At 45.5% G+C, this 13446-nt stretch overlaps 1 protein-coding gene and 1 long non-coding RNA gene across 2 annotated transcripts in view; one reads left to right on the plus strand and one right to left on the minus strand.

Moving 5' to 3' along the window:
• LOC143773654 (uncharacterized) overlaps positions 1-13446 on the plus strand; it is a 370734-nt gene that overhangs the window by 80308 nt on the left and 276980 nt on the right. The gene's annotated exons all lie outside the window — the stretch shown is intronic.
• Positions 1-13446, minus strand: part of NAMPT (nicotinamide phosphoribosyltransferase) — an 82632-nt gene that overhangs the window by 47791 nt on the left and 21395 nt on the right. Inside the window, exon 2 of the mRNA XM_077264769.1 lies at positions 970-1126. Within this exon, the coding sequence (XP_077120884.1) occupies positions 970-1126 (157 nt within the window). The remainder of the gene's footprint in view (positions 1-969; positions 1127-13446) is intronic.

The following is a 13446-nucleotide window of genomic DNA, read 5'->3' on the forward strand; positions in this document are numbered from 1 at the left end:
GGTTTTACCTCAAAGAATAATTTGCGATCTCCTGCTGTAGTGTCGGTATACTTTGCTTCCCCTACCTAACCAGGAGCTGAGGCACTGTACAGACATTAAAACTCGGGATCACAGCTGATTCTTTAAATATTTAAAGTAATAAAACATTGTTTAAAAACAGTCAGGAAAATGCTTTACCTCACAAAATGAATAATCTGTGATCCCCTGCTGTCCTGTCTGTATACTCCTTTGCCCAGGAGCTGTGGTATGATCAGACCATGTTCCTGTACGGTCAGACACGGCCATTACACTGTACACAGCAGGGACACATTAATAAGATTATCTCAGCACAGGAACATTTTATTTAAACACATCCAATTGTGGAAATTATTATTCCAAGATCCATTAAAATGACTTTTGTTAGTGGGAAAACCCCTTTAATGCCTCAATGTGGATTGTGGATGGTGAATGCAACAGGGCAAAGTGGAGTGTGTATGGAGGAGACATTTTTCCTTCCCAAGAAAAAAAAAATAAATCACACATACACACACACATACACACAGTGCCACCCACAACACGCTGTGTATTCCTGTACAGCGCATCTATGTGAGTGCCAACTGTAGCAAGAGACGCTCTATGTTACACTGCGGAGTGTGGCATTGTCCTTCAATCAACCCTTCCACCCACCCTGGCTGGTGAGTGCCGGCCAAAGGGTCCTCTATAGTATAAATAATTTGGTGTCAAGTCCCCTTTACTGGTTGACATATACAAATGCCTTAGTTGTCACGGGGTCTTACAACCATGTGGTGGCCGTATTCTGGTTGCCAACAGATATAATACAGTACACACTAAGGCATATAGAAGACCATGAAAAGACCATGTGCATTATAGACTTTATATGATGCTTAGCCGAAATCTAGCCGAAATCTATGCTTCATGGAATTTAAAATTATATATCAGTGCAAAAATTGTTTTAATCAGCATTCGTACCTTTTAAATACTTCTTTAAAATGTACTGCAATCCGTAAAATACTGTCTCTTCATATTTCACCTTCCTAAACTTGGAGTTTTCTGTCTTCTTTTCTCGACACTCAAAGTATGAATATACCTTGCTCGTGTTTGGTGGATATTGTCTATAATGTGTAACCTTAAAAAAAATAAATGCAAAGAAACATTTTAAATAAAGAAAATATTGTGCAGGATATGATTATCGTCATAATCATTAAAAAAAAAAAATTAAATAAATAAAATAAAGTCTAGCTTTGTAAGGCTACATTTAAATATTCGTAGGACACATCCTTAGGCTGTCGGGTTTTTCTCCTTGAACAGCACACAGACTCATAGCATGTCCTATTCTCAATCAGTTTTACAGACCCAAAATACAGACAGTGATGGAGGGGAAAGGGGGGAAAAAAAATAAATAAAATAATCGCCTGAATTTTGAAGCATTTTGTATTGTAATGATACAGAATGTTTAAAGAGAACCTGATAGCTGATGCATGTTGCACACAGATTGGGTAGTATGTACCAGGCTGTATGATCTCGGCAAGGAATGTTTGACTGAAACGCTACGGATTTTCAGCGATAAACATACTTTTAAATAGTGGCCTGGGTCCAAGTGGCAGTGGAGACAAGTCGGACAGGAGGGTCCCGTCCCCTGCAACTTCTCCACGCCCGCTGCCCTGGGCTGACAGGTCTATGTCTAATTGACCGACTAGTCTCTTATGCAGCTCGGCCCTCGGAGGATGCAGCATTTCAGAGTCAAAACTTGCCTGGCTGAGATCATATAGCGAGTGCCTGATACTCTGCCGAATCCATGGGCAACATGTATCATCTGTCAGGTTCTCTAAAAATGCCTCCAATAAGTTTGTTATCCCCATCAGATGGAACTGAACACTTGAGCCATCATAAATATGATTAAAGGGCACCTGCCAGCTGTTTTGGCCGATAGATACGGCCACCGCCTTTTAGGGCTTATAATTCTAATATTCTATAATGCTGTAGATAAGCCCCCCGGTCTGACCTGCAAGATAAGAAAAATAACCTATACTCACCGGGGGGGGGGGCGACCTGTTTTCATTATACTCATCCGGAGGGCGGTCCGGTTCGATGGGTGTCGCAGGTCCGGGTCAGGTGCCTCCCATCTTCTTATGATCACCGCCCTCCTGCTTGCTTCATGGCCCCCGGCATCGCGCTCCTGAGGGCAGAGGAAAGTACAGCAGTGCGCAGGCGCCGGGCCTCTCTGACCTTTCCCGACCCCTGGGCACTGCATACTTTGCTCTGCTCTCAACAGGACAGATAAGTACGCCTCCACAGGAGCACGATGCCAGGGAGCCATGAAGCAACAGGAGGGCGGTGATCATAAGAAGATGGGAGGCGCCGGACCTGCGACACCCATCGGACTGGACCGCCCCCCGGATGAGTATAATGAATTTTTTTTTTTCTTATCTTTCAGGTCGGATCGTGGGCTTATCTACAGTATTATAGAATGCTGTAGATAAGCCCTGAAAGGCAGTGGCCGCATCTTATATCGGCCAAACCTGCTGACAGATTCCCTTTAAGTCATTGGCAAAATGGCAGTAAATATTAGTGTGCAGCAGGAGCGCAAGTAGCCCAACTCCAGACCCTGAACTGAGGCCATGACTGTTACTTAGCAAGACTTGACAAAACACTATGATAATCAAAAACCCATTCTGACAAATGATTAGGTTTAACAAGACATGATATTAACCCGTTACATGCCAGAATAATAAGTGTAACAGATTGATATTTTCCATTATGGTATATCAATTTTATGCCCATTATACTCCACCATAAAGAACTATACTAGGATACCACCTGCGCTTTGATATATCACAACACTGTTCAGTTACCATAGACAGCATTGCACCAATGTATTACTGATGGGTATAAGCTGGCAGCTTCATGGGTTGTGGACTACTCACACCACCACTACCCAGCTACAAAGCAGCGCGGCATTTACGACTAATGTGCTGAAATAACACACATGGAGGCTCAGCCACTTCAAGTAATAACTAGATGGGAGTTTCATTCATGCACAACGTATGGACATTCAAGTCAGCAATTTCCAATAAAAGGTTGGTTTAAAAGCTTAAGTTGTCAGAAAGTGACTGACCATCACTTCATAAATCACCTCCATGAAGGTCTGCAATGCTGAAACAAGCATGTGAGCAAGGGTGTACTAACCCAAAACACCCACAGGATGATTGACACTTGAGTGTTAGAACTGGACGAAGAAGCAATGGAAGACGGTGGCCTGGTCTAAGAATCACATTATCTCTGACATGTGGGTGGTCGGATGCCGAGCAGTATATATTTGGATTGAGATGGTTTTAGACTGTCACAGATGTATAACCCATGATTTACCAAGTCTGGACCAACTAAGAACTCTACATTGTACCATTTCTCTAATATTCATACTAGAATTATATTAAATAATTGACAACTGGGCGTTACTGGCAATGTACATATGGGTACACCTCCAACTGGTATCAGACTGTTTAAAAGGGCAATGGTAACACTCCGCTGTCTATTTATTTATACATGTTTCAAACGGAATCTGTCAGCAGGTTTTTGCCACCTAATCTGATATCAACATGATGTAGAAACAGAGAACCTGATTCCAGCAATGTGTCACTTACTGGGCTGCTTAGTGTAGTTTTGATAAAATCTCTGTTTTATCAGCAAGAGATCACTAGAGGAGTGGTAAACCTGCTGCAATGTAGCCCTCCATAGTCATGAGTTCTGTATAACCCCACCCCCACCAATGATTGACAGCCTTCTGCCCATGTATAGCATTCAGATAACTAGATCTGCAGAAGATAAAAAGTCAAAATGACAGCGAGCAACTCCGCAAAAGACACCGCTGTAATCCGGGTGTCTGCCCCCACATTATACTGCTCTCCTATGGGGTAGCAAAAGCCAGGTGAGATATTCCCTTTAAGAAATAAAGGAATGGTAAAACGTAGACATATTTAAACCGGTCTAAAAAATTATTTTGTTGAAAGTGTTTGTTTCTAAACCCAAACAATTTATTCCCAGGATCGATCAAACAGAAGCAGAGGTAGGTATGATTTTGGGGTCTTTAGGCCGTGTGCCCCCGATCCGGAACTAGCAGCCCTTTGGATGCAGTACATGTCCGCTCTGTCCAAAGCGCTGCCGGCTATTGAACGCAGGTGATTCTGCATGTGATCACTGAACCGTGCGGATTTACCGTGTGCAATATTCTATTGATGCAATTTCTGTTGCGGAGACTAGCGCCTCTGCAAGAGAGCTTTACATGCTGCGGTCTTGATAGACACACCGCACGTCAGTCTCCGTGAGTGATCCGCAGGCATATGTGGACGCATAGTGGACATGGGATTTCTAGAAATCCCATCCACTATGCCAGACCTGGACAAAGTGCTGCCCGCAGGCCACATACGGCCTTCTGGATGTCTCAGTCCGGCCCGTGGACCAAAACAGTCAAGGAGCTGGAAAACAGGGGCCTACGGGCCACACCATGCTCGCCCCCTCGCTGTCTCCATCTGCACCATTTCATCACGTCAGCTGTGTACTGCGGAGAGTCAGAGACAGAAGCAGAGTGCTAGGGGAACGGGACCAAGGGGAGTATGTGGTGTTCATTTTTTTTCCCTATGTGTATGGGATGTTTGGGTGGGGGCTCTTACAGTATATAAGGGGCTGTGGGGGGCTCTTGCGATATACAGAAGGAGCTGTACTTGGGTTCAAACGATATATAGGGGGATGTCAGCATAACTAATTCTGCTCAATTTTAATATGCAAATTGCCTCTTCTAAAAAAAGAGGACTTAACTCTATAGCGCCACCTGCCGGAAGTAGCGATCCTATAAGTCACAATCAACCCTTTAACGAGTCGTGCAATATGACTTAGGATAAAAGCCAAATCAGTATCTCAATTCGCAGACACGGTGTTTCGGGCTATTGGCCCTCGTCAGTGCGAAGCATGAGAACTGATTTGGCTAGGTGAGATATTGAGAATTGAGATACTGATTTGGCTTTTATCCTAAGTCATATTGCACGACTCGTTAAAGGGTTGATTGTGACTTGTAGGATCGCTACTTCCGACAGGTGGCGCTATAGAGTTAAGTCCTCTTTTTCTCAGAAGAGGCAATTTGCATATTTAATTTCCCAGAGGAGCATTGTACGGCAAATAAGCCTCCTTACCTTGACAAGCCAGAGATGGTATGTCACTCTCCATAAGGAGAAACGTTACCGCTCAATTTTAAGTGATCCAAGTATCAATAATATAATAATTATAATCTATTAATATTGAGCAGAATTAAATCCAGCCTATTGGTTCGCCCCCTCCACAACAGTCAACGGTCTGTCATGTGGCCTCTCGGGAAAATTAATTGTTCACTCCTGCACCATGCTGTAACATCTGTTCGCTATAAGTTGGACGCTGCACACACATTATACGCGTGTGTGCGATAGATAGACAGACATATATAAATACAGCACACAGACATTTTCTAAACAAATAATGAAAACCAGACAGGCCCAATTATAACCCACAGGGCTCTCTACATTAATTTGCATCAGTTATCAAATAGGTTTAGGCTCAAAATGGTGCCAAGACAAACAGAACTCCCAAAGAACAAGTGACTATATATTAACGTCTGAATTTGCTCTTTAAGGGAACCGGTTACCAGGTCTTATATACAGTTTGCTAGACTAATGTATAAGTCCCACATGCCCTCTGCATAGCCAAAAAATACCTTGAATTACCCCTCCCATACAGCACAGTCTGTTCCAATTGGCATCCCTGTACTTCGGCAACACCCCTCACCTCAGTCACCGTCTTCCTGCCCTACGTCATCCACACTGTCCCCAATCGTGCTCCTGCACGGAGGGCAGAGCGAGGTACTGTAATGTGCATGCACCGGGAGAGGCCAGAGTGGTGATGACCCAGAAGTAAAGCCAGCGCATGCATATTACAGTACTTTGGGCAAAGCGATGTACACAATTGGGGACACTGTAGATGAAGTAGGAAAAATCATCCACATGAAGCAAGCAAGAGGACAGAGATTGTGAGGAGAGAGAGGAGGAGCCGAAAAAAACCAGACCAGACCGCGCCGTGTAGGGGAGTGGATAATAAGGTATTTTTGAGGCTATGCAGAGGGGGTGTGGGACATATACAGCTTGCTAGACTGCAGTAAAAGCCATTAAAGGTGGTGGCTATAGTTTATAGATAAAACCTGGTGAGAGGTTCCCTTTAAGCAATCATGGTCGGAGTACAGATCTAGACTTCAGGATGTACTATGGACTTCTCTGAACTCTACAGCCGCATACATCCCATGACACCAGAGTTCAGGTAAGAAAAACTCGGTCTGTTCTCATAATGAAATACAGACTTTTGAATTTGGCCTTCTAAATCTCGTGTTAACTTATTATCCAAGCATGGTCTGATAACACAACAGAGAACCAGGCCTAACAAAACAGCCAATCCCTGCATGTGTTGCGGCTGTCGAACAGCCATGTATCATGCAGCCATAGAGGCTCGAACATATTGGAGGGGCCGAACGCAGTATACATCGATTATGTCCAAACGGTTGATTGGCCCCTTACCTCCATAATTATTGTTATATCCCTCTCCATTTAAGTTAATTTAAAAGGGCGGCCACCCCTTACCCAGACACGCCCCAGAAAAAGTTAATGGCGAAACATGTGCCGGGGAGGGGACGGCACTCAGTCCATCCTTATCTTCAAGCCAGCGCTACTGCCTTATTACTGCATGCAGGTAATGTGGTTTCATATAACTGTTACCTTATTATTTATGGATATGCTGAAAGTATTGCCATATAGGAGGTACACTGATTTAGGACTAGAAGTATCTATACTTGATATGGACTTTACCCGGCTTTTCAGCATTGCCTATTTTTTATTATGCATTGGATTCTATAGTCCTTCGTATTTCTATTTCTTATGCAGATTAATATCAGTATTTCTCCAGTCACCTTCCACGACAGCAGTATCGGAGAATGTCTCCCAGCCCTAATAGGGGACAGGAACAGAGAGAGGTTAAATACCCCTCCCCTTCCTGCAACCACCAGTGTTTTTCCTGTCCCCTATGGGGCATGAAGAGGTTCTTTGATAGTGCTGCCATGGCCGGCGAACGGGAGTACTGTTACCTGATAGCCGGGCAGTCGCGGTCGGGAGCGCCGCTCTCCTCCTCCTCTAGACTGCTCCCATCTCCGCGTTCCCCGCGTGACTTGGGACCTTTTGCCCGCTCTTCCTGCACCACTTTCGGGTGGCAATGCAGAGCGGTGTAGTGCTCCGGGGTCCTCCTGCAGCTCCCCGGCTTTCTCCTCCCTCCACGCTGCTGCTGGGGTTGGCGCGCGTGCACCGGAAGTGACGCGCACCCGGACTTCCGGTTTTTCGAGCTGGAGCTCTGGCGCGTGCTGGCCGGCGTCCTGGGCCTAGGATCATCAGCGGAAGCCAGGGCGGGCGTCTCGGACCCCCCCCAGGGACACTATCGAGGGGAGGAGCACCAAACTCGCTGGAGTCTCGGTAAGAGTACTTATTCCTGACTGGGGAGGCCTCCTAGTAAGACGTCTGTCTGTGACTGGACCTCTGACGTTATGGACGGCGACAAACCCTTACACTCTGCTCCTGCAGAGCCCAGTGCGCACCCCTCTACTGTAAGTAGTGGGATAATGTCCCTTGCTGTCCATTCTTTAATTTAAGCGACTCAGTCCACCTTTCTCTCTCGTTCCAGGGAGACAAGGTCCCTGGCACTAAGAAAGACAAGATGCCCAGCCGCAAGTGTGGTGCTTATGCGTCCAAGCTCCCCTCAGCGTATAAAAAGAAGCTCTGCCAACCATGCACAGACGAAGTGCTGCGTAGCAAACAGCCTTCTTTATTGGATAGCATCAGAACCCTCATTAGACAGGAGGTTCAGTCCTCTATGGCAGCCTTCTCTCAAGCCCCGACTCCGCAGCCTCCCCCTCCTAAGAAAAGGAAGATGGGCCGGGTAGCCTCAGACTGACTCAGGCGAGATACATACTTCAGGTTCAGAGTGTAGCTGGGAAAACGAGGGTTCTACTTCTACTTCTGCTCCCAAATCTGATAGTAGAAAATACCTCTTCTCCTCTGAGGATTTGGAAGAGTTAATTTCCATGGTGAGAGGCACCATGGGGGTAGAGGAGGAGATAGAGGGCCATTCCGTGCAGGATGATATGTTCGGGGGTCTGAAACCTAAGTCGGTAAAGGGATTCCCCATACACGAAAACATCGAGAACCTTATCCTCCAGGAGTGGGGCCTGCCGGAAAAGGGGTTAAATGTCCCATTTGAGTTTAAAAATCGCTTTCCCCTTGAGGGAGATTGTTCTTTATTTGAAATGCCCAAAGTGGATGTTCAGGTGTCAAGGGTAACCAAGAAAACGGCCCTACCCTTTGAAGATTCCTCCCAACTGAAAGATCCTATGGATCGTAAAACTGAGAGTTTACTGAGGAAATCTTGGGACACCTCAACTAATTTATTGAAATCCAACGTGGCCTCAACATGTGTGGCCAGATCATTGTTTCTTTGGCTTCGTATCTTAGAGAACCACCTCGTACAGGGTACATCCAGGGAGGACATCCTTAATTCTCTCCCCTTGCTCCAAAAAGCAACCGGATTCCTCGCGGACGCCTCCGCGGAATCAGTTCGGGTAGCCGCTAGATCCGCTGTCCTTACAAATTCAGCTAGAAGGGCCTTGTGGCTTAAGTCTTGGGGAGGAGACATTACCTCAAAGTCCAAACTTTGTGGTATTCCTTTCCATGGTCATCATGTCTTTGGACCAGCCTTGGACGCCATCCTGGACAAGGCTTCAGACAAAAAGAAAGTCCCTCCGGAACAAAGGAACCCTAGGAAGCGTTTTTTTCGTTCCCCTCGTGAACAACCACCCCAACAGAATTATAGGGGAAAAGGCAAAACGGGACGATGGAGCTACCCCAAAGGTGGGAAAGCCAGAAACATCATGGTCCCCCAACCCCAGCAGTCCTCTGAGAAGCAATGACTGCTCCCAGGTCAGGGGTCGACTCTCGGATTTTTTCTCCAGGTGGCAGAGATCACCAGGGATCGGTGGGTCCTGCGTACCATACAGGATGGCCTAAGATTGGAATTCGAGAGTCCTCCTCCTCACCATCTAACGATCACTTCTCCACAATCTCCAAAACTTCAGGAAGCTCTGACGTCGGATATTCTAATCCTGCTCCAAGCAACAGTGATTTCCCATGTACCACATCGGGAAAAAGGAGAAGGCCATTACTCCCATCTCTTTCTGGTGAAGAAACCCTCAGGGAAACACCGTATCATCGTAAACCTGAAACCTCTAAATCAGGTGATAAGATATCGAAGATTCAAGATGGAATCTATCAGATCAGCAATCCCGCTGATTGGACAGAACTGGGTAATGGCCACATTGGACCTGAGGGACGCATACTACCACGTGCCAATACATCCAGACCACAGGAGGTTCCTCAGGTTCGCCATTTCCCAAAACAAGCGGATCAGCCATTACCAGTTCAATGTCCTTCCTTTTGGAGTATCATCAGCTCCACGTGTCTTCACCAAGATCATGTTAGAAGTGATAATCTTTATCCGACAACAGGGGGTCTGCGTCATTCCATACTTGGACGACTTCCTCCTCATTGCCCCATCAGCTTCTCGCCTCAACCAGGACGTGACGAAGGTTCTCAATGTTTTAACATCTCTCAGGTGGATTCCGAATCTGGCAAAATCAGTCTCCGGCCGTCTCCACAGAAGAAATTCCTAGGAGTTCTTCTGGACTCAGAAGAGAATGTCTTTCCTACCCAGGGACCGTCGGATCGATCTTGTCCACAAGATCTCCAGATTCAGAGACCAAAATTTCCCAACTCTAAGAGACTATGTCAATCCTGGGTTCTCTAACATCATGCATCCAGGCAGTCCCCTGGGCCCAGGCCCATACAAGAATTCTTCAATCTCACATCCTGTCATATTCAAGAGGACACCAGATGGCTTTATCCAGGAAGATCCCTCTTCCCACTCATGTTAAGATCCTCCCTCTCATGGTGGCTGAACTCCCGAAACCTACAGCGGGGAGTCAGCTGGGATCAGACTCCTCTCAGAGTACTTACAACAGACGCAAGTCAGAGAGGTTGGGGTGCTGTGATCGAGAAATCCCACTTTCAGGGTTTGTGGCCCCCAGATGTGAGACGCAGTTCCTCAAATCTGAGAGAATTAAAAGCAGTGGAGGAAGCTCTGAAAGCCTCATCGGCCCTCGTCCAGGGTCACCATGTACGAGTGATGTCCGACAATATGACCACTGTCGCCCATCTCCGACACCAAGGGGGCACGAGATACTCAAGCCTAAAGTTAACTGCTGGAAGGATTTTTTCCTGGGCAGAGAAGCACCTCCTGTCCATCTATGCAGTGCATATAAAGGGGCTGGACAATTCCCAGGTGGATTACCTCAGCAGGAGGGACTTTCATCCAGGGGAATGGTCCCTAAACCAGGAGGTATTCCTATCCTTGGTCCAGAGGTGGGGAACCCCCGAGGTGGACCTGTTCGCCAGCAGACAGAATACAAAGTCAGACACCTTCTTCTCCCTAAGCACCTCAAACGAGGCTCAGGGGCTGGACGCATTCTCCCATCCTTGGGAATTTGCCCTAGCATATGCCTTTCCGCCAATCCCATTGCTATCCAGAACATTGCAGAAAATCCGGATAGATCAAGTCACAACGATTCTGATAGCCCCATTGTGGCCAGAGAGAAGCTGGTTCAACGCGTTAACAGACATGTGCCTAGAAGGTCCAATCCTGCTTCCCCAGAGACGCGACCTGCTTCAACAGGGTCCTCTACTTCATCCAGACCTGCACAAGCTGAAGTTAGCAGCCTGGTTTCTGAAGCCGAGATCCTGAAAGCCAGAGGGCTCTCTCAAGACGTGATTGAAACCCTACAAAAAAGTAGGAAGCCGATAACCAATGCCATTTATGGGAAAATATGCAAGAAATTTTCTTCATGGTGTTTCCCGAACAAACCAGATCCATTCAACCCAGAGATTGCTCAAATCCTTCAATTCCTCCAGAAGGGCTTGGAGCTGGGGCTCTCACCGAGTACCCTAAAGGTCCAGGTGTCAGCCCTGGGGTCTTTCTTTGACCAAGATCTGGCAAATCACCGATGGATCAAACGGTTTATAGCTTCAGCAACTAGAATCCGTCCAAGACGTCTCATCCACACCCCTCCGTGGGACTTGAATCTTGTTCTAAAGAGTCTGACCGATGACCCTTTTGAAACCCTTTCAGCCTCCAACTTAAAAATCTTGACCCTTAAAACAGTCTTTCTGGTGGCTATCACTACCGCCAAGCGTATAGGGGAGATACAGGCTTTGTCAATCCAGGAGCCATTCCTGACCATAACTATGGACAGCATAATCCTCAAATTAGATCCTTCCTTTATGCCTAAAGTAGTCTCTGAATTCCATAGAAATCAAGAGATCATCTTACCCTCATTCTGTCCGAATCCCTCTAATCCAAAAGAGGAGGTTTTTCATACCCTGGACATCCGTAGAGTGGTCCTATTCTACCTTCAACAGACAGAAAGTTGGAGGGTGGATCAGAATCTATTCGTCCAGTGGTCAGGACGAAATAAAGGCAAGAAGGCAGCCAAAAGTACAATAGCAAATTGGATTAAACAGGCCATTAGTCTTGCCTACTCATCCCAGAATCTGACTCCTCCAGCTTCTCTAAAAGCACACTCCACCCGTGCAGTCTCAACTTCCTGGGCAGAGAGGGGTAGCGCATCTTCGGAGCAGATATGCAGAGCCGCCACCTGGTCGTCAGTCCATACATTCACCAGACACTGCAGGCTCAACTTCAATAGGGACCCATCGTTTGGCAGACGAGTTCTCCAGGCTGTTGTCCCTCCCTAAAGAAATTAGCGGTTGGTATCACTCAGATACTGCTGTCGTGGAAGGTGACTGGAGAAAATAGAATTAGAACTTACCGGTAATTCTCTCTCTAGGAACCTTCCACGACAGCACTAATTTCCCTCCCTATCTGATTTATGTATTAGATGTTTCCTGCACTTAAGTGGTAACTATACATGCTACTGTGTCCAGAAAAAACACTGGTGGTTGCAGGAAGGGGTGGGGTATTTAACCTCTTTCTGTTCCTATCCCCTATTAGGGCGGGGAGACATCCTCCAATAGTGCTGTCGTGGAAGGTTCCTAGAAAGAGAATTACCGGTAAGTTCTAATTCTATTATCGTGCTTTGGAATTTTATTCCTCCCCATTTGTATAAACACTGGCGGTGTGGTATCGTGACTTACAAGTTTGACTACTAAGCTATTATATAAAGCATAACATTAAATGGATAGTCACTAGACCTTGACAGTTTGATATATTCTGTTTGAAACTATTTTTGTCATCATCATCATCATCATCAATAAATATAGTAGTATTCTATAATTTTTTGATAGGATTTGATTGGGGTCCCCACCGCACTGCGCAATCTGATATACCACATGTTTTATTATTATTTGAGGACCATTAAAAAAAAAAATATGTTAATTATATAGTTCTCTTCTTTTGGCTAAAGGGGATGTATGGTAAGTCCAAATTTGGTTATATACGGTACTTTTACATATACAGTAAGTTATCAAACAGGCTGTGGAAACACAAATTTCTAAAAAAAAAAATCTATTTGTAATTTCAGTTCATTTACCTACAGAAACTCTTATTAAATTATCACTAAATCCAAGAAGTTTTGTGGTTCACATATTTTACAGCCATTACAAATAGCAATTCTTTATAAAAGGGAGCAGTAGAGAGGTCACAAAAGGTCAAAGCTTCTCTCTAAAAAATGGTCTGCAGAAAATGTTCTGCACACTGGAACATATCATTTGGTAAATTACATACCCATTGTCTGAGTCTTTCCCACGACTCAGCAGAAAAACTACCGTACTATAAGCATTAAATGAGGTAGGAATGATCACTATGTGCAATACTAAAAACAGAGCGCGGTTCTCAGGAGTGAGGAAGTTTGCACAAACCGTTCCAAGTTCTTCATACACTTTCAGTTTCTGGTCTGTAAAATCACGTGCTTTCACTGAACACATGGGAATCAGCCAGATTGTATTACCGTAGATTATAACATGATGGCTGGGTATTAAACTCCTCACCAGGCTCTTTGGGTGGGTCTTTGAAAATTAAATGTATTATTTATGCTTTTCATTGTATTCTGCCTATATTCTGGAAAGTCATCATCATTTTAAAAGGAGCTGTCCAGTGTTCTATACATAATAGGCAAATTGCTTCTTCAGAGAAAAGAGGACTTAACTCTATAGCGCCACCTGTTGGAAGTACCGATCCTACAAGTCACAATCAACCCTCTAACGAGTCTTACAATATAACTTAGGATAAAAGCCAAATCAGTATCTCAATTCGCAGACAGTGTTTCGG

This window comes from Ranitomeya variabilis, chromosome 5 (genome assembly GCF_051348905.1).
Source record: "Ranitomeya variabilis isolate aRanVar5 chromosome 5, aRanVar5.hap1, whole genome shotgun sequence".
Classification (NCBI taxonomy): Eukaryota; Metazoa; Chordata; class Amphibia; order Anura; family Dendrobatidae; genus Ranitomeya; species Ranitomeya variabilis.